At 42.4% G+C, this 18,470-nt stretch overlaps 1 protein-coding gene across 3 annotated transcripts in view; it reads right to left on the bottom strand.

Moving 5' to 3' along the window:
* Positions 1-332: 332 nt before the first annotated feature.
* CCDC141 (coiled-coil domain containing 141) overlaps positions 333-18,470 on the bottom strand; it is an 808,330-nt gene continuing 790,192 nt past the window's right edge. Inside the window, exons 22-24 of one of the 3 annotated variants that reach the window (XM_078681492.1) lie at positions 13,777-13,914; positions 11,788-12,692; positions 333-3,090 (exon numbers count right to left, since the gene is read on the bottom strand). In XM_078681492.1, the coding sequence (XP_078537618.1) occupies positions 2,814-3,090; positions 11,788-12,692; positions 13,777-13,914 (1,320 nt within the window). In that variant the 3' untranslated portion in view covers positions 333-2,813. Of the gene's footprint in view, positions 3,091-9,693; positions 12,693-13,776; positions 13,915-18,470 lie in introns of those variants that run through there. The other 2 variants (XM_078681494.1, XM_078681493.1) reach the window with 2 other exon arrangements.

Below are 18,470 nucleotides of genomic sequence, written 5' to 3'. Positions count from 1 at the left end.
TGCTTCATGTTTTAAATATATACCTGTAGTATGAACATTGCACCTGTACAACACTTTTTCTGTCACCTTGTCTTCATGAGTCCTCCAATTAAAACAATTTAGTTTTTTAGTTCACAATTTATGTAAAATAAACAAGAACATATAACTCATGCCCTTAAAACCAAGCATCCATAAAGTCCTATTTATCTCAAACAAATGACTCAACCAGTGGTGTCCGATATAGTTTCAAGAGAGTTGTATCCATGCCAGATGGTCAGAATATCCTTGGATATCTTGAATATCCTTGGATAGCGCCAAGAAACTAATCAGTGTTAGTGCGCTCAATAAATAATTTAATAACATAACATAACATATATTTACATAGAATTAATCTAAATACAATGTATTTACATAATCAGCTGTTACCATGAGAAATCTGATATAGAATCGGACCTCCTGGGCCCTTGTTGGATAACCATTGACTAAGTTGAAACACAAAGAACCATGGCACTGACGCGGTGGTGGAATCAGGTGAGTAAAAGAGCCTTCAAAAAGATCCCTCCTCTGCAGCAATAGCAATTGAGGGGAAAAACATGTCTTCATTGGTGGACAGAGCATGGGAAACCGATTTGGAATCCCATACTTACTTCTGTATTAAAAAAACAAATACATTTTACACAACCATTACCTTTAAACACTTATAAAATATTTTTGTCAGTATTATTATTACATTCATAATTTCACTTTAGTAATGAGAGGACAATATTAAAGGCAACCTAAAGTAATGAGAAAATAAGAACATTTTCCTTTCTGTGGAATCCATTTGGGTGTATACAGACTTTACCCCACAGAATATAAGTCCGCAGGTAAGTACCACGCAGGCCCCTTGTTAATACTTTACCATGTTGTACTTTACCACACAGGTAAGTGTTTTTTTTTTTTAAAGGACAATCATTTTATGTCATTTAAAAGAAAAAATAATTTTAAGATTTAAGAGATGGGTAAGTACTAAGAGATGGTTATGGGTAAAGGAGTGTAAAGGTAAGGAAAGATAATGCATTAGGTTTCAGGGGTGAGTAGAGGTAAAGGGAGGTAATGGTTTTTAAAGTGTAGGTTCAGGGGAGGGTACAGATGTAAGGGTTTTTAGGGTTCAGGGAGGGTAGATGTAAAGGGGATTATGCGTTTTTAGAGCTCAAATTGGTAGAAGTAAAGGGGAAACAGGTTATTTAGGGTTCAGGGGTGGGTGGAGGTAAAAGCAAGTAAGGGCTTCCTAGGGTTCAGGGGAGGCTAGAGGTAAAGGGAGGTCAATTGATTCAAAAATGGGGGTTGGCTGGATTAACTGCCAAAAAAGAAATAAACTGGGGATGGGTGGTCACTCCCCAAAAACAAACAAATAATTATAATATATATATATATATATACATTGAGTTATGTGCACGCACACGCATATATATATATATATATATGAGGTACGTGAAGCTCCTGCTACGCATTAGACAAACAGCAAAACTGTCAGGCAGCAAACAGGAACAGCGAGACCCGAAGAAGGTGCAAATCTTTTTATTGAGTTTTAGCCCAGCACCAGTCCGCCATGACGCGTTTCGGCTAGAGATAGCCTTGATCACATGACATATATATATATATATATATATATGCATAGATATACGTGCATATACATATATATGGATGTATAGATATACTTGCATTACATATATATAGATGTCTAGAAATATATATATATATATATATATATATATATTTATGGAAAAATATCCCACTTTACAACAACATTTTGGTGAGCATTTTGGTGTTTGGTGTGAAGACATGGGTTGTAAAGCCCTGCACAGTATTACAATGTGATGTAAAGGTCAACACGTTGTAACGCCTGCGGGGTAAAGGCTTACGTTGTAAAGGCTTGAGTTGTAAAGCCTGATGCTGTTGATGGGCTACATTCTTAACTGAGGAGCCATGAATCCCGGGTCCTAATCTTAGGTTGCTCCTTTGTGAACTTGTGTGGTCTTGAGAAAATACCTAAGAAACCACCAGTGCCCCACACCGTTATCTGCAGAAAGTGGCATTTTTTAGAAACAGGAAAACCCTTAACATTCACAGCCATATAAAAACAAACTGGGTATTTAGCAGTTTGGAGGGTTAAAAACAAATCAATTCACTGCCAGAGGAATTTAACTATGGGTTTCAGTAGGCTATTCCAGGGATCGAAAAACATGAACTTGCTTTGAAGAAGATCACAATGTGTTATCCTCGTCAGGTGTTGTACCACCTAATGGAAATCAAAATACCGACCTACAGATACATCATGACCAGAGCATCAGTTCCCAAATATCATCATGGTGGAGGAGTATGGCCACACTTACCTAGATGCAATCTTCTTGGTCGATATGGTCAAAATATATCTGACGGTCTATACTTCGTCCATGATGTTGTGAGAGACAACCATCATTGAACTGTAGATGAATGGCAAGAATCTGGTATGCAAGGGTGGGCCAATTGTTGACAGTGCAGCAAAAAAATAATATTTGATTTGTGAAGTGTGATGGAAAACGCCTTGAGGCCCAAGCTATTTAGATGGTGCAGCGAAGGACACCGGCACTTGGACTGAACTTGTTCATTTTGGCCCTTTGCAATTCCTTATACCAACCGCACTTTAAAAGCCCACCTGCACACTGAAGTATTGAAGGCAAAAGAGTTAAGCATTAGATGCAAAGGTAATAGACATGGCAACAACAAAAGGTAATCAGGCTACTAAATACAATGCATAGAAGAGGAAATGCCTTCATGTTGTTGATCCTGCAGGGCTGCTAGGTCCACTGCTCTCAGTCCCACCACCACTGTCTGACGAGCAGGTGTATCAGTAATGCACTGATGACCAGGATAAGGAGGCTTATCCAGTCCACTTTCTTGATGGGTGGCCTGTTAACTGAGACCCTGAGGACTGCACCGGAAGTGACAGAACCATTCACATTGATGGCACGAGCGATATAGAAGCCACCGTCTTCCACACGCGCCTTCTCAATGAAGATCGAGTGCTTGGTCTCTTTTTTTAAGACCTTTACATTTTCATCTGTATGCAGTTTGTGGCCCTTCTTGTACCTGAAGCAAAGAGTCAAGGTTAAAGTCAGGTTTGCATCATAATACATTGGTACAGATTATTTTGGGTAACAGGCAGTTTCTGAAAACCATGTTATAGTTGATAATGTGTTCATTTGTGTGTGTGTGTGTGTATTTGTATGAAGCAAAATGTTTATACCTTAAATAGGGTAATACCCTCATTATTGATCAAACTTTCAGGGCATAACATTTGCATTCAACATGGCTCTTCCACTGAGGTATCAACTGGCAAGTGATTTGAAGAGTCGTGCTTGCCCTAGACACGCTGGTGTAATGCTACACCAAGGCCCATATTTACTGCAAGTTCATGCGACGTAAAGCAATTTAGCACTGAGCTCATGGGACTTTTTTTTATTTTTTATAAAAACATATTTTATTGCATTCTCAGTTGGCATATGGTATAACATACACATATCAGACCAGCATTGCATTATACATTGGTACATTTATGCTCACAACATTGTATAAGATGCACACCATGTGCGTTGCAATATCATGGATATCATACCAGAAGAGGGTAGCAACAACTTAGACGTTCGACAATCACCAAACACCCCAGCCCCCAAGAACAGTGGGTGGTCAGGTTTCAGGTAGAGTTATAATCAGTAAGGTGTATGCGGAGTCTGGTGTGTCCTCGCAGGTATTTGATTAGATGTGGCCTACTCACATTGTGAACACTTATAAAGGGGTGCTTGTAACCAGGGAAGAAAGAATAACCCCGTGAGGGCATTTGGAGCCCTAGGGCCTTTGAAATGGACAGTAAATGTTTATTTAATTTTACTTCCTGTTGCATCAGTTGATCATCTGCTCAAACCTTTACTAAGTAGGGGATTTTGTAACCTCTATGCTAATTGGAAGTTAAATTTGCTCTAAGACCGAAACACTGCTTGGAAGTGTTCTTATAAATCATACATCACACATGTTATGCACTAATGTCTGTACAGGCGACATTGTACGCTAAAAGCCTTTGCTAGCTTGTACATCCAAAGCTCCCCAGAGCAAGGCTTTGCATAGGTATCTGATGATTCTAGGATGTGTGCCTGGCACAAATTGCTAATAAAAAGATTGTTATTAGGTAAGAAAGACACAAAAGAAAATATACGCTGGCAAAGCACACAGCCTTCACCTAAGAATGTTCTATGCATGTGCATGCCATGTCTACTTCATAATCCCATACGCCCTCATTACGACTGGCTCATATAATTCAAGAGATGCTGCAGCTCCTATTAGGGCACATATCAAAATTATGAGTCATGCATAATTTGTAACACTGGGTAAATAACAGGTGCCATAAAATCAGCATCCCTTGGATATATTTTGGCAGGTCAAACATGCCAATATTTACATTGAGAAAAATGCCTGGAGAATACTGTGACATGCAGATTCTGGTGCAGTAAGCACGAAAATCTGCCCATAATGCCCATTTTGTGGATGGACCCCCCAAACCAGGTCCCACAGTGTATTTATATGCCTGCATTACCTGTTACCGAATTGCTCTTTCACACCCATATTGTCAGTTTTCATAATTTCCTTGCAAGCCTAACTTACCAATTTCTATAATGTCCCAAGTAGTCAACATCATCACTTGTATAATGCCTTGGTTAAGCGCAAGTAGATTTCACAGCACTACCATCTGCTAACATTCTATAGTATCTTAATCTGCCCATATACCTTGCCCACAAAATGCCACAGTTTTGGATCTATAATGGTTCAACTTGTCTCCATTATTACTTTCCATAGAGTTCCAATATCACCTCACATCTGGTACCCAAAATGCCCATGTCTGTATATAAAACCACATTGTAGAATTCCACTTTGACCTCTCATTACCAGTCCACAAAATGGCCCAATATGTCCATACCGTGTAATTCCCTTGTGCCTGGTAGTGACAGTCACATACTGTGTATCACTAACAACTGCCGCCCCTTTGCTCTCTTTCTTTCCCATGCACACATATCCTCATACCTACATTCAGACATGTCCTACTTCATCTCACTTGCTAATGAGTGAGTGTATGAGCAATTAAGTTTTATTCTTTGGGTGACATTGTTTATAAATCACTTCACTTAGCTCAACTCACTGACTTTTCCACCCATTCCACCTCATATCCCGTCATCCCTCCATTCTGCACCTTAGATTCTCACAGACTAAGGGCCTGATTTATAATTAGGCAGATGGTCCAGTCGCCAAATTATAAATGAGATGAAGATGACGCCTACCAAAATAATGAAATGTCCTCTTGCCCCGCAAACATTTCAAGCATTGACAGGAAACGCAGCTAAAACTTTACCGGATGGCTTTGTCAAACATGACATGACAGAGCCGTACAACAAAGTTACATTTTGTTTTATTTTCAAAAAAAAAATCCGAAAATGGGATTTCCTTAAAAAAAAGAAGATGCCCTCCTCGTCATGGGACTTTCCTTCCATAGCCGAGGTGGTCATTGAGCACTTTTCAGTGCCCCTAACTACCAGGTTTTTACTGGTGGTGACAGGCATTTAAAAACAGCTATATGTGTCGGTCCATCTAAATTAGGCAGGCGAACATATCGGCAAACCTCACCATGTTTTTAAAAAAAAGTCGTTAAAGAAAAACGGTCATGAGGTTCCGTTCGGCTAGCAAATAAGAAAATAAAAGTGTAGCTACCATTATGCATGCTGCGCTTGACGAATGAAAACATAAGCATTGAGTGAGAGTATGCCTTGCCTGCAACAGTAGGCAGGACAAAGCTATTTAGGACAATAGTGCTCGAAGGCTGTAATTAAAGACTACTGAGTAACAACACATGCAATAGGAAGTGTCCTTATGGGAGGGTACAAAAAGAGAAAAGGTGGTACTACGGAGGGACTTCTAAGCCTATTGGTCAATAAAAAAACACCATCTACAGAGGACAGCGACAGGAGGCAATTAAAACGATGGGCAGAAAGTTGGCAGGACTTCATGTCCTTATCCTGAATACAGCAGGTCTCGAAGAGACAGCGCAAGCGCTGCCTAGGCGTGACCTGAAAAGCATTATGGATTGGGCGTTGTCTGTTTGCAGTGAAACTGCATTGCCATCTATACTGAGCTTTGTCAAGGAGCTATCTGTTATGCGCTAGACACATTCTATAAAGATTAAAATCATTATTTACTCTTAAGAGATAGGCGAGACTCTAACAGAAGTGAATTGATGCATGTATGGCCTCAAACATTTCCAGCTGCTACATCACTTGTCCTATTCCCAATAGCAGGGGACAGATAATCCAAAAACGATAGGCTTAGTATGTTTTTTGTAAGAGTACTACAAGTTTGAAAGAGATCCTGGAACACATTGAAAACAACAGTTGAAATCTGCATTGCACACAAAACATGTTGTAAAAACTAAGTTTGATATTTTGTTGAGGTGCTCATTGTATATGGGCAGTGGTTGCTACATATAGTAAACGTAAATCGCAAATCTGAAAACGAAGTTTGTTCTAAACCACTAAACCTAGTTAATTAGATGTATACTAACTATAACACCAACAAAACACCACCATTGCTCACGTAATTCTTATGAAGATTATTTCTTACCAGTTTGTTTTGCTTACAGAGTGGAATCTACAAAATATTCGGGCCCCAATCTCCCCATATCATCTCCATTATAAGGAACTGCCTTGTGATTTTAAAATCTTTATTTTACATAAACACGTTGAACATCTGAAAAACAAAGTTGTTTCCATTGCAATGATGATATTGAGCTGCCAAAAACACAGCAGAAAGGCTAGTGTATTCTTCAACATTCACAAAGTGTTGAACAAGTTCAGTTAAAAGAAACTCAGGCAAACTGGACGGACCTTCCAAATCTCCACTGTGGATAACCACACATTGGATATTTTAGAAGGAAACTGCAGAAGCAAGGTTTATGACCTTAGATTTTAAATGTTGTGGAGGTACTGTGTAGTAAATGTTTGTTGGTGCTATAAAGTACGATGGCCTCTATAAACACTTTACAAATAAACCTCAAAGTAATATTATGCTTTGGTATGTTATGCCCTGGTTTGCTAATCTATGTGACATATTATACCTTTGTTTGTTATGTATTATTTAAAAGTTGGCACCACCAACTGCGGACAACAACAAAGTACCAAAGGCGAGGGGTATAAAAGGCAATTAGCTCCCTCCTTTCTTTACCCCGTCAGCTAAAAAAAGTAGAAAGCCCTCCATAACGCCGGACCAGCATACCTGAACCACTGCCTCTCATTCCGTGTACCCACCAGACATCTCCGCTCCACCCAACTGGCCCTTACCATCGTATCTCGGATCACAAGACCAGGATGATAGGAAGATTCTTCTCCAACCTCACCGCCAAAACCTCTCCACCTCAGGCTATCCCCATCGCTGACCCAATGACATTTTTAAATTTAATATAGATCTATGGGCCCCTCTTTGTACCCGGGTTCTTCAGGCCTGCTGTCCAATAGGTTTTATTGGTACCTGGTCAGAATCGGTTATTATACCAATATATAAAAAGGGGGACAGGGAGTCCCCATCAAATTATAGACCGATCTCTTTACTAGATTCCCTCATGAAAATGGCGGGGAGGGTGGTCTTAAATAAGTTACAACTATGGGCGGATGAACACGATATTTTGAGCCCTGTACAGTATGGCTTTCGTGAAGGGATGGGTACAGTAGAGCAGGTTCTAAACCTAACAAGCCAAATACACTCGGGCTAAAGAAGGTCAACTATATGCCATCTTTGTTGACCTATCCGCAGCTTTTGACTGCGTGATACATTCCAAGATGTGGCAAACTCTCGAGGAAATGGAAGTTGAGCCTGCCATTGTACTCTTGCTAAGGCAGCTGTATACAGGGGCAACTGCCAAGGTTAGATACGGACTGAGGGGAGAGTGCACTGGGTCCTTCAGTATAGAAAAAGGGGTAAGACAAGGATGCGTATTGGCCCCCTTTCTCTTTACCCTTTATACGAACAAACTTGAGGAAGAACTGGGTGCTTGCAAAATAGACTCCCCCAGGTATGGAAGTAACTCAATTGTATCACTACTGTACGCAGACGATGCGGTATTGATGGCGAGAACTAAGGTGGGAGCGCAGAAAGCCCTAACAAAATATCTTGAATTCATGAAAGAAAGGGGCCTCATGATAAATGCTAAAAAATCATACGTGATGCGGTGTGGGAAGGGACGTGCAAGTTGTAAAAACCTTAAGGCATCGGGACTTGTAATTGAGCATACTAAAACTTTCCCATACTTAGGGGTCATAATTGAGGGCTCTGGCTCCTGGGGGCCCGAGATCAAGAATAGGACCCTATCTTTTAAGCGCACTATTGGAGCGCTAAGAAATTTTGCCGCCAAGTTGGGCCAAAAAAACCCTGACATCATGTTAAAGATTTATATATCTAAATGCAGAAGTGTTGCATTGTATGGGGCAGGGATCTTGGGCTATCAGGACACATCGGCGATTCAAGTTGAAGAAAATAACTTCCTTAGATACCTTTTAGCTCTCCCGAAAGGTACCTCAGTGTTTAATTGCCATCAGGAAATGGGGTTGGACTATATATCCGATTTGATTAAATTACAACCGGTTCTACTCTGGCGCAGAGTATGGGCCTCAGAGGCCCTTGTTCTAAACCGGGATATAATAAAGGATGTCATGGCCCTTGAAAATGTAAAGCGCATAGCCTGGCTTGAGTATATCAGGAAAATATTTATAGATATACAACGTCCTGAATACTATAGCAATCCAGTCTCTATCGTGAACATCTCGAAGTCTGAATTGAAAAGGGTATGTATGGCTCATTTTGAACTCTTAAGGTGTGTAGGAGAGATGAGGAAGAAAACGGTTAGTGAGCATCAACTATCGCTGACTACCTACACAATCCAGCCATGTTTGACCTTATGTAACTTGGGCTTTGATCGATTCATTTTAACTAGATTTAGGTTTAATTTATTTCACCGGTTAGTTACATTCCCAAGTAAAAATGATTGGTCAAGAACCCTAGCTCCTTGCCCATGTGACTGTATATCGGTGCAATCCACCTTTCATATAGTATTGTTTTGTAAACTATATGAGAGTGAGCGTAAAAGGTGGATCAAACAGTATTTGAAACAAGGTGCCTGTCGGCAATGTCGCCCTGCGTTTCTTAGCCTGCAGCAACTGGGAAACGCTACTTGTACCATGGTGATGACTGGATTTTTAAAAAATGTTTTAAGAACACGGAATATAATGATTAGCAAATGTACCTTAAGCTGATTTAATACTGTTTTAAAAAGGTCTTATTATGTATGAACTGTATGTATATATATGAAATGTGCTTTTATGATTTTATGAAACAAAAATCGAATAAAGCTAATCTGAATCTGAATATGGGCAGTGGTTGCTACATATAGTAAACGTAAATCGCAAATCTGAAAACGAAGTTTGTTCTAAACCACTAAACCTAGTTAATTAGATGTATACTAACTATAACACCAACAAAACACCACCATTGCTCACGTAATTCTTATGAAGATTATTTCTTACCAGTTTGTTTTCCTTACAGAGTGGAATCTACAAAATATTCGGGCCCCAATCTCCCATATCATCTCCATTATAAGGAACTGCCTTGTGATTTTAAAATCTTTATTTTACATAAATACGTTGAACATCTGAAAAACAAAGTTGTTTCCATTGCAATGATGATATTGAGCTGGTAAAAACACAGCAGAAAGGCTAGTGTATTCTTCAACAGTCACAAAGTGTTGGACAGGTTCAGTTAAAAGAAACTCAGGCAAACTGGACGGACCTTCCAAATCTCCACTGTGGATAACCACACATTGGATATTTTAGAAGGAAACTGCAGAAGCAAGGTTTATGACCTTAGTTTTTAAATGTTGTGGAGGTACTGTGTAGTAAATGTTTGTTGGTGCTATAAAGTACGATGGCCTCTATAAACACTTTACAAATAAACCTCAAAGTAATTTTATGCTTTGGTATGTTATGCCCTGGTTTGCTAATCTATGTGACATATTATACCTTTGTTTGTTATGTATTATTTAAAAGTTGGTACCACCAACTGCGGACAACAACAAAGTACCAAAGGCGAGGGGTATAAATGGCAATTAGCTCCCTCCTTCCTTTACCCCGTCAGCTAAAAAAAGTAGAAAGCCCTCCATAACGCCGGACCAGCATTCCTGAACCACTGCCTCTCATTCCATGTACCCACCAGACATCTCCGCTCCACCCAACTGGCCCTTACCATCGTATCTCGGATCACAAGACCAGGATGATAGGAAGATTCTTCTCCAACCTCACCGCCAAAACCTCTCCACCTCAGGCTATCCCCATCGCTGACCCAATTCAGGAAGGATCTCAAGAACTGGCTCTTTGACTGAACCTCAGTGCCCATTTGGACCTGCACCAACCCCGTGCCTTGAGATCCTCAGGAGTGAGTAGTCGCGCTTAACAACTACTGATTGATTGATCGAAACAAATAGTTTTTTTACTTTTATTTGGCAGATTGGGCTTTCTTCCCAGCAAAAGCATAGGAAAGAGCCGGGACATCAGGTCACAACTAGCTGCTTCAGAACAGACTAAAGGAGCACCATTGGATAATAGAGCGGTTTTCTTCACCCTATCTTTCAGGTGAGAAACAACTCCTTCTCCCTCAGTGCCCTCTGCATTCACCCGTGCTTGCCATTAGTCGTAGGACAGGGGCGTGACCCACAGCCAACCAGAGGATAGGGGGATGGCAGCACAGAATTCTGCATTTGCGGCCCTTTAATACTAGCTATAGCCCCCCAAAAGGGTGCATTCCAATTGGTTGGCTAGCTCCCAACATTCTATTCAAATTTAAAACAAATGTATTGTCTAATTTTCCACTGCGTAATGCCCGTGCCGTAGGATAGAAAACAGTCTTTCTGAATCTTAAAATCGTGCAACATTAAATTTTCTTGCTCTAACAGATGTCTCTCGATATGTACGGCAGAACCTCTTTAAACTGTTATGCTATGTATAAATGGAAATAAACATGAAGTGTGCAGCTCTACGAGATAATGAAAATTTGGAGTTTACACAAGGAGTGGGGTGTACATGAGCCCCTACAAATCTATTGGCGTCTGGCTGGATTTAAAGGACTTGGAAGAAACACACAACATAACACACGTTTCAACTCAAAGCTACACTCTTTTTTCAAAATGAGTGTAAATGATGTTCACATTTTATAGTAACACACAAATACAGTAAAACAGAAACCACGAAATGGTTAGTGGCTCTTTAACTAATTACAATGTTCTATGGACTAGAGGTAGTGGAAACTTCAGTAGAGGAGGCGTGAGTGGGTCCTGCGATGCTCAATAATTAAGGTGTGCTTAAACAAAGTGAACTCACAATTCTCTTGTAGAAAGAATACATTCTTGCACTAAAAAGATTGCTGCAGAGGGATAAAAAAGAAGTGTGACTTCTTATTTTGTTAATGCGGATGTTTTCCATGTGGAATGTTGTGTTAGAACATATAACCAAGTAATGGGAAAGGTGTTAAATCATAACTTATAATGGGTTATGTTAAAATTTAGAATCTACACACTGAAATTATTTTTTTCAGCATGAAGTGATGCAGAATGGCAACAAAAGCAGAAAAGAAGGTTGCATAAATGAGTTAGTGCACAAACTTATAGACTGGTTTCAGTTTATTTGTTGACCCTCATTGTAAGCTACCCACCATGTTAGTGTAGGCTCTGGAAATCCTGTTACTTCTACTTCCAGGGTGACTGGAGAGCCTTCCTTAACAGTAGCATTGGACAGGAGCTTGGAGAAGGTGGGTGACTGCCCAGAAAGGCTAGTCATGCTGGTCTTTTCTGATGCCCTTCTGATCTCCTCCTGGGTGACCATCAGCCTCGGAGAGCTTCTCTGAAGGTCTGATTGAAACACGAGACCTGAGAATGCATCAGGAGAGGTATGCTGTTGGTCAGTGCTGTTAGTACAAGGATTAGAGGCATGCAGCGGGTTCTGTGTTTCTCGCATGCTTTTTTGAATAGTGTGATGTTGCAGATGGCTCTCATGCACTTCACTCTTCATGCTGTATGCAGAGTTTGCTTTTAGTGTCCCAGGGATAGCATGGGAAGCAGTGGTGGACTCAGAAGCAGCAGGCGGGTGCAGAAGACAAGGAGATTCAATTCTAAACTTAGGGTGGAATCCAAGAGATGGGGAATAAAAACTCTCAAAATAACTTGAGTTTTTTTCCCTTTTGTTATCTGAAGTGTCAGCGAAAGCAACAGGTGTTAAGAGTTCAGACTGCTCCACCATTCGTTTACTGCGACTGTTTATCTGTATCTGCATGCTGTAGGAGCTGACATGCAGGCTCTGGGAGCTGCAACATGGCTGCTCCTCTTGCTCGGTTTCTGATTGCAGCAGGTTGGATTCAGGAGTTTCAGAAAGCGGAGGCAAAGACATGTCGTCTGGTGACATGCACTCATATTCATCACCAGATGGTGTTTCCTCTGCAGATAGCTCAATTGGCAAATCCCCACCTTCAGTGATAACATTCTCCTCTTTCAAGCAGGATGCAATGGATTGATCAATATCTTCTTTTACGGGATAGGACACTCCTTGCAAATTCTTTGGATCCTTAGAAGTAAAACATAACACATTGAATGGTGATAACATCCAGCCTAGCCAGGTAGACATTCTTATTTCACAAAGTGCACTGAGAGTATATAACTATTTAGGCATTTCTTTATTTATTTAATCAACAGATTTATATTGCTTTCTGCATCATAATGCGACTGTGCACGTCACAGTACACCGAAAAGTACTGGATACATGGATAACAATAATATTGAATGCATTAAAACATTTACTATGCAGAGTGTACTGAGCATTGGCATGGGAAACATGTTAACTCGGGTATAAGTGGAAGAGGAATTTTTTTTAGACAGTTAACTGAATGACAGAAATATGGATTCACCTCTTAGAACTACTGGACAGTAGTTTTAAAGGGTTGTCTCAGCAACTCAGATAATTTTGTCCTATGCTTAGGAGTTCTTGAAGTTAGGCATTTCCTGGTATAAAAGAAAATTTCCTTGAGTGTCCTCTTTGAATGCTTCAAATGTTGAGGAGGTTTACCAGTTTATGGAGGGGCGCTCTAAGCGAATAACGTTATAAGTGATGGAACAGTTAGTGAATTTAATGCTATCTTTTATGGGAAGCCAATTAATTTCAGAAAGGCTGAGAAATGGTCGAATGTTCTGGTGGATGACATTAGTATGGCAGATTAATTTAGAACTACCTTAATAGTGACAAGTGAAGACCACATGAATGATGACATTATCAAAGTTCAGATAGAAGATGACCATTACGGATGCAGCTTTTTTCAAATGTGCAGGTGAGAATAGGTGTGTGATCTGTTTGTGGGAGTGTAGATGAAAATTGGGTTATTTGGCAATTCTGTTAATGAGTTGGTGAAGAGACAGTGTGGTGCTGAGTGTGAATCTAAACAAACCTTAGTGGTGTTGCACGTAATGGATTGAAGCCGTCTACCTTAAGCAGCAACTATTACTAGGAGGAAAATTTTCACTCAAATCAAAATATAATTTACCCTGTACATGGGAATGATTAAGATGTATTCCTCAGAAATTTGGAAAGGCTGTATTAATGAGCACACTAGCTGATCTATTTGCATACGTAATTGAAATAAAGCTAGAGTACTGACCATTTGCCTTTGATCACCAACATCTTCCATCGTTGCTTCCTCATGTGCATTTTCCAAACTGTGATTGTGCTTCTCATTTTCCACATTGTCCATTTCTTGGTTAAAACAACCACTTTGTGGTGTGCAAGAGCCGTCTCTCTGTAAATTAGATATAAACAGGAACTTAGAAGCTAAACATAGGAGTATGTACGTTTCTACTGTATTTGTTGCTTCCTTGAGGAAATCCAGGAGAAGGTCTATGTGTAAAGTGAAGACAAGTGGGTGATTCATGCAGAATTTACAAGATGATTTTTGAAAGTTGAGGCATGCTAGAGAAAAGCAATGATTTTTGCGGAAAAAAAGTAGTATGAATACACAAATCTTTTGAATAGTGTGCATGTACATTATGTGATGCTTTGGGCTTCGGAAAATTGATGCAAGTAATCAATGTACGTTAATATCATACTTTTAAGCACAGAATGTACACAATTGGCACAAATGTACATAGAAGTATGTGAACTACAAAGTTCCAATTGAAATTTAACTTAGGGGCTGATTACGATTTTGGCAGTTTTACAGCCAGCCTGCCATCGCGGCAATTCAGAAAACACTTCCAAGCCGACTGCATCCCGCTCGCTGTATTATGACTTTACTGTGGGGCAGGTGGTGTGTGAGCAGCAGAGTCATGGCAGTGGTGTGCTTCTGATCTGGTAATGAGCCTGAAGCCACTACCAGCCATGCTACACTGCCTCCAGCCAGTCAGGTGCACTGCTTCCCTGCCTTATGTTGTGCAAGAGAAACAGTGTGCGCACCCAACCTGAACACTTTGGAGGTAAAAACAGTTACATTTCACAAGGGCACATTCACATTGCAAGCAGTTTTTTCCCTCTTTACCTACCTTTTGGCTGACTCTGACATGGCGGTGTCCCCACCAGGAAAAGTCGGGCGGAAAGGCAGGTCATAATTCACACGGCGGGAAAAATGCCTGCACTGCCTCTATGGACCACCTCTGCTTCTCCCACCTCAATACCTAAAATGTTGAATGTTGCGACGGTCATGTGGCGGTCTCACCGCACATATTGTAATCAGGCAGTCGAACCGCTGAGGAGGTGGTGGTTGGACCACCGAAAATGAAATGGCCGCTGTCATCGTAATCAGGCTCTTAGTCTTGCATAGAAATTTTGTTTATACTTTGCGTATAATATGACTGTCTGCCAAATACACGTGATACACCTGTTATATGTTTTTGTAGTAGACCAAAAACATAATCTTTTTATTAACAAATAAAGTGATTGAATCTCATGTGTGAATGATTGTACTCCACCAGTTAGAAGGAGTGCTTAAGCATGCTTGGAACTACTTCATTCATGGTGTAACCCTCAGCAACTGGAGGTCCACAGAGCTCCTGTATATGCAAACATTACCTGAAAATAGATGGGGGCACATCCTTTCAAATTTGCAAGTTTAACTGAAAATAAATTTCAACCTAAGGATCATTTTGAAAAGTGAATAAGATTTTTGAAAAATGTTTCAGTTCTTGTAAACCAACAGCAATGATACTGAAGCTGAAGCAAAATGATGGATTCACTGTTCAAGGATGTATCTGCTAAACCCAGATAATAACAAGCATTTACAATGCAACGGTTTCGCCTTTGTAAAAGTTAGAGCTATTGGCATTGTAAATGACAAATTTTGTATTTATGTGTTGGTTTTCAAAACAGATAAATAAATGGCATTGTCATTTACAATGCCAATAGCTTAATTTCTCACAAATGCGAGACCTATTGCATTTGCACACACACACAGAGCACAAACACACACACAGAGCCACACACACACACACACACGCGCAGGAGGCAAGCATGACTGACAACATGGGCGCGCAGGAGGCAAGCATGACTGACAACATGGGCACGCAGGAGGCAAGCAGGACTGACAACATGGGTGCGCAGGAGGCAAGCATGACTGACAAAATGGGCGCGCAGGAGGCAAGAGTGACTGACAAAATGGGCACGCAGGGGGCAAGCATGACTGACAACATGAGCACGCAGGGGGCAAGCATGACTGACAACATGGGCGCGCAGGGGGCAAGCATGACTGACAACATGGGCGCGCAGGGGGCAAGCATGACAGACAACATGGGCGCGCAGGAGGCACGCTGGACTGACAACATGGGCACGCAGGGGGCGCGAAGGAGGCAAGCATGACTGACAACAGGGGCGCGCAGGGGGCGCGCTCAGCATCACACGTCAATCACCACAAACTGTTACCATGTACAGGCGGCCGGAGTAACAGATCAATCAAAGGCAAAGAAACCATATTTAAAGACCGCAGAGATCAGACCACTGTGCGGGCACACCCAAATACAGACACGTTTACCCCGTACACCCAGGTAGCATTATAGGAGCTATAACGTCCACACGCAGCGCTATAAAACAGGGGATTACTATTAAACGAGGAGGCACTGCTGAGAGGGGGCAGCAGGAGTGGCGGGGGGGTGGTAAGCACACGGCACGAGGCTGAGGACAGAGGTCAGAGGTGAAAGGGCACCAAGTTTTGAAGAAGGGCACGGGTGCGAGGTCCAAGAGTGAAGGGTGAAGAGAGAGTGGGTAGGCCACGTTAGAGAGACTACAACACAAGCAGGGTGGAGGGTGGGGTGGACACGTTAGTGAGACAACAGGACAGGCAGGGTGGACACGTCAGTGAGACAGCAGGACAGGCAGGGTGGACACGTTAGTGAGACAGCAGGACAGGCAGGGGGGAGGGAGGGTGGGGTGGAACACATGGGACCCCGTACACCCAGGTAGCATTAAACGAGGAGGCACTGCTGAGAGGGGGCAGCAGGCGTGGCGGGGGAGGTGAAAGGGCACCCAGTTTCGAAGAAGGGCACGGGTGCGAGAGTGAAGGGTGAGGAGAGAGTGGGTAGGCCACGTTAGAGAGACTACAGCACAAGCAGGGTGGGGTGGACTCGTCAGTGAGACAGCAGGACAGGCAGGGTGGAAACGTTAGTGAGACAGCAGGACAGGCAGGGTGGACACGTTAGTGAGACAGCAGGACAGGCAGGGTGGACACGTCAGTGAGACAGCAGGACAGGCAGGGTGGACACTTTAGTGAGACAGCAGGACAGGCAGGGAGGACACGTTAGTGAGACAGCAGGACAGGCAGGGTGGACACGTCAGTGAGACAGCAGGACAGGCAGGGTGGACACGTTAGTGAGACAGCAGGAGAGGCAGGGTGGACACGTTAGTGAGACAGCAGGACAGGCAGGGGGAGGGTGAGGTGGAACACACAGGAGTGGTGGAGTGGGAGTGAAAGATGACACTGAGAGCACCAGAGCGAAGTCTGGCCGGGCCTCACGCCGGGCCTCACCTGTACTGAAGAAACAATGGCGCCACTGACTTACCAAGATCGAGAAGCAGCCATGGGCACCCTTCAGTGACTGCAGCACACATGGGCAGCTGGCAGCGCATTCCTCTGAGAGCCAGCGGGACCCCAGACAGACAAAGGGAGGGCGCGTTTATACGCGCCGGCAACAGCCGAGGGAAAGGGGGCCAGTGAGGGCAAAGAAAGAAAGAATACTTTTAGAAGGGCCGGTGACGGGGAAAAAAAAAAGCATTACGGGCAGAGCTCAATCTCCTGCGGGATACAGAGTGCAATTTTAGTGTTGTGTAGGGGTTTCTGCTCTTACAGCTGGTTTGCTACGTCATGCCGAGGAGCACCCACATGGCTTTCTGTGGAACACGGTACATAAAGTTTGACCTAATTAAAGGTTGAAACACTGACAGATGTAGGAGTGTCTGAACGCTGGGAACTCAATCAGTTCAGAATGGAGGGGCATTGGCAGAGAGCTGTGCGACTCACAAAACAGGCACAGCTAAGGGATGTTGCAGGTCATGACATAAGCAACGGTCTGTGGTCTGAGTCGTGAAATTCACAAAAGCTCATCTTTGGATCTTCCATGAACTAAGACAGAAGCTGCACATGACGAGATGCCGTGGGCAGACAGCGTGCAAGTGAAAAGGAATAGGAAGCGTCACACAGACGGGGGTAACAGGCAGATCCAAAGTGGATGTAACAACGTAGTATCCATGGCAACATCAACTTTATATTTCAGTCCACCTCAGCTGCAGCGCATTAAATGGCAAAATCGTCCTTGTGCTACGGGCCATGTTGTCATGGAAACACGGCATTCTGTGAAGTAAATGGGTGTCTACTCAAAAGGGTAGGAGGACGCAAGTAAACAAGATGCATTTCCAAAGGGAGAGGGGCTGGAAAACAGGCCTGTTGCTTTCCAAACCAGGGCCCTGGATGAAAGCGTGTCAACAGGCCCTGCAGAGCTTAAGAGAGACGCTAAGGCCATTGGACTAGTCCATCATGCAATGAGCAGGTCAGTCGCTCTTAACCCCATCCAAATGGACACAACGTAAGATATGATGACATATTAGGGCCGCTAGGCCCACCTACACTTTCCCACCGCCCAAACTAAATCACACAGTGCCCAAGCTTTAACTTCTCTCCCTCGTGTCTGCTTAGAAGCTTTAGAAACCCACGCAGAATGAGTGTTATTACAGTGTTTACTACAGGAGTTAAATATCACGTACTGGTCACTTCAAAGCACTTGGCATATAGGGAGTAATGAATGCACAGTGAACCATTTCTGACAGCGGAATAAAGAGGTAGGGATTTGGTGTGGGTGGAGGATAGGTTTTACAGTC

The sequence above is a fragment of the Lissotriton helveticus genome, chromosome 3_1 (assembly GCF_964261635.1).
Source record: "Lissotriton helveticus chromosome 3_1, aLisHel1.1, whole genome shotgun sequence".
Lineage (NCBI taxonomy): Eukaryota > Metazoa > Chordata > Amphibia > Caudata > Salamandridae > Lissotriton > Lissotriton helveticus.
The sequence above is the reverse complement of the archived record's forward strand: the minus strand, read 5'-3'. Positions and strand labels throughout refer to the sequence as shown.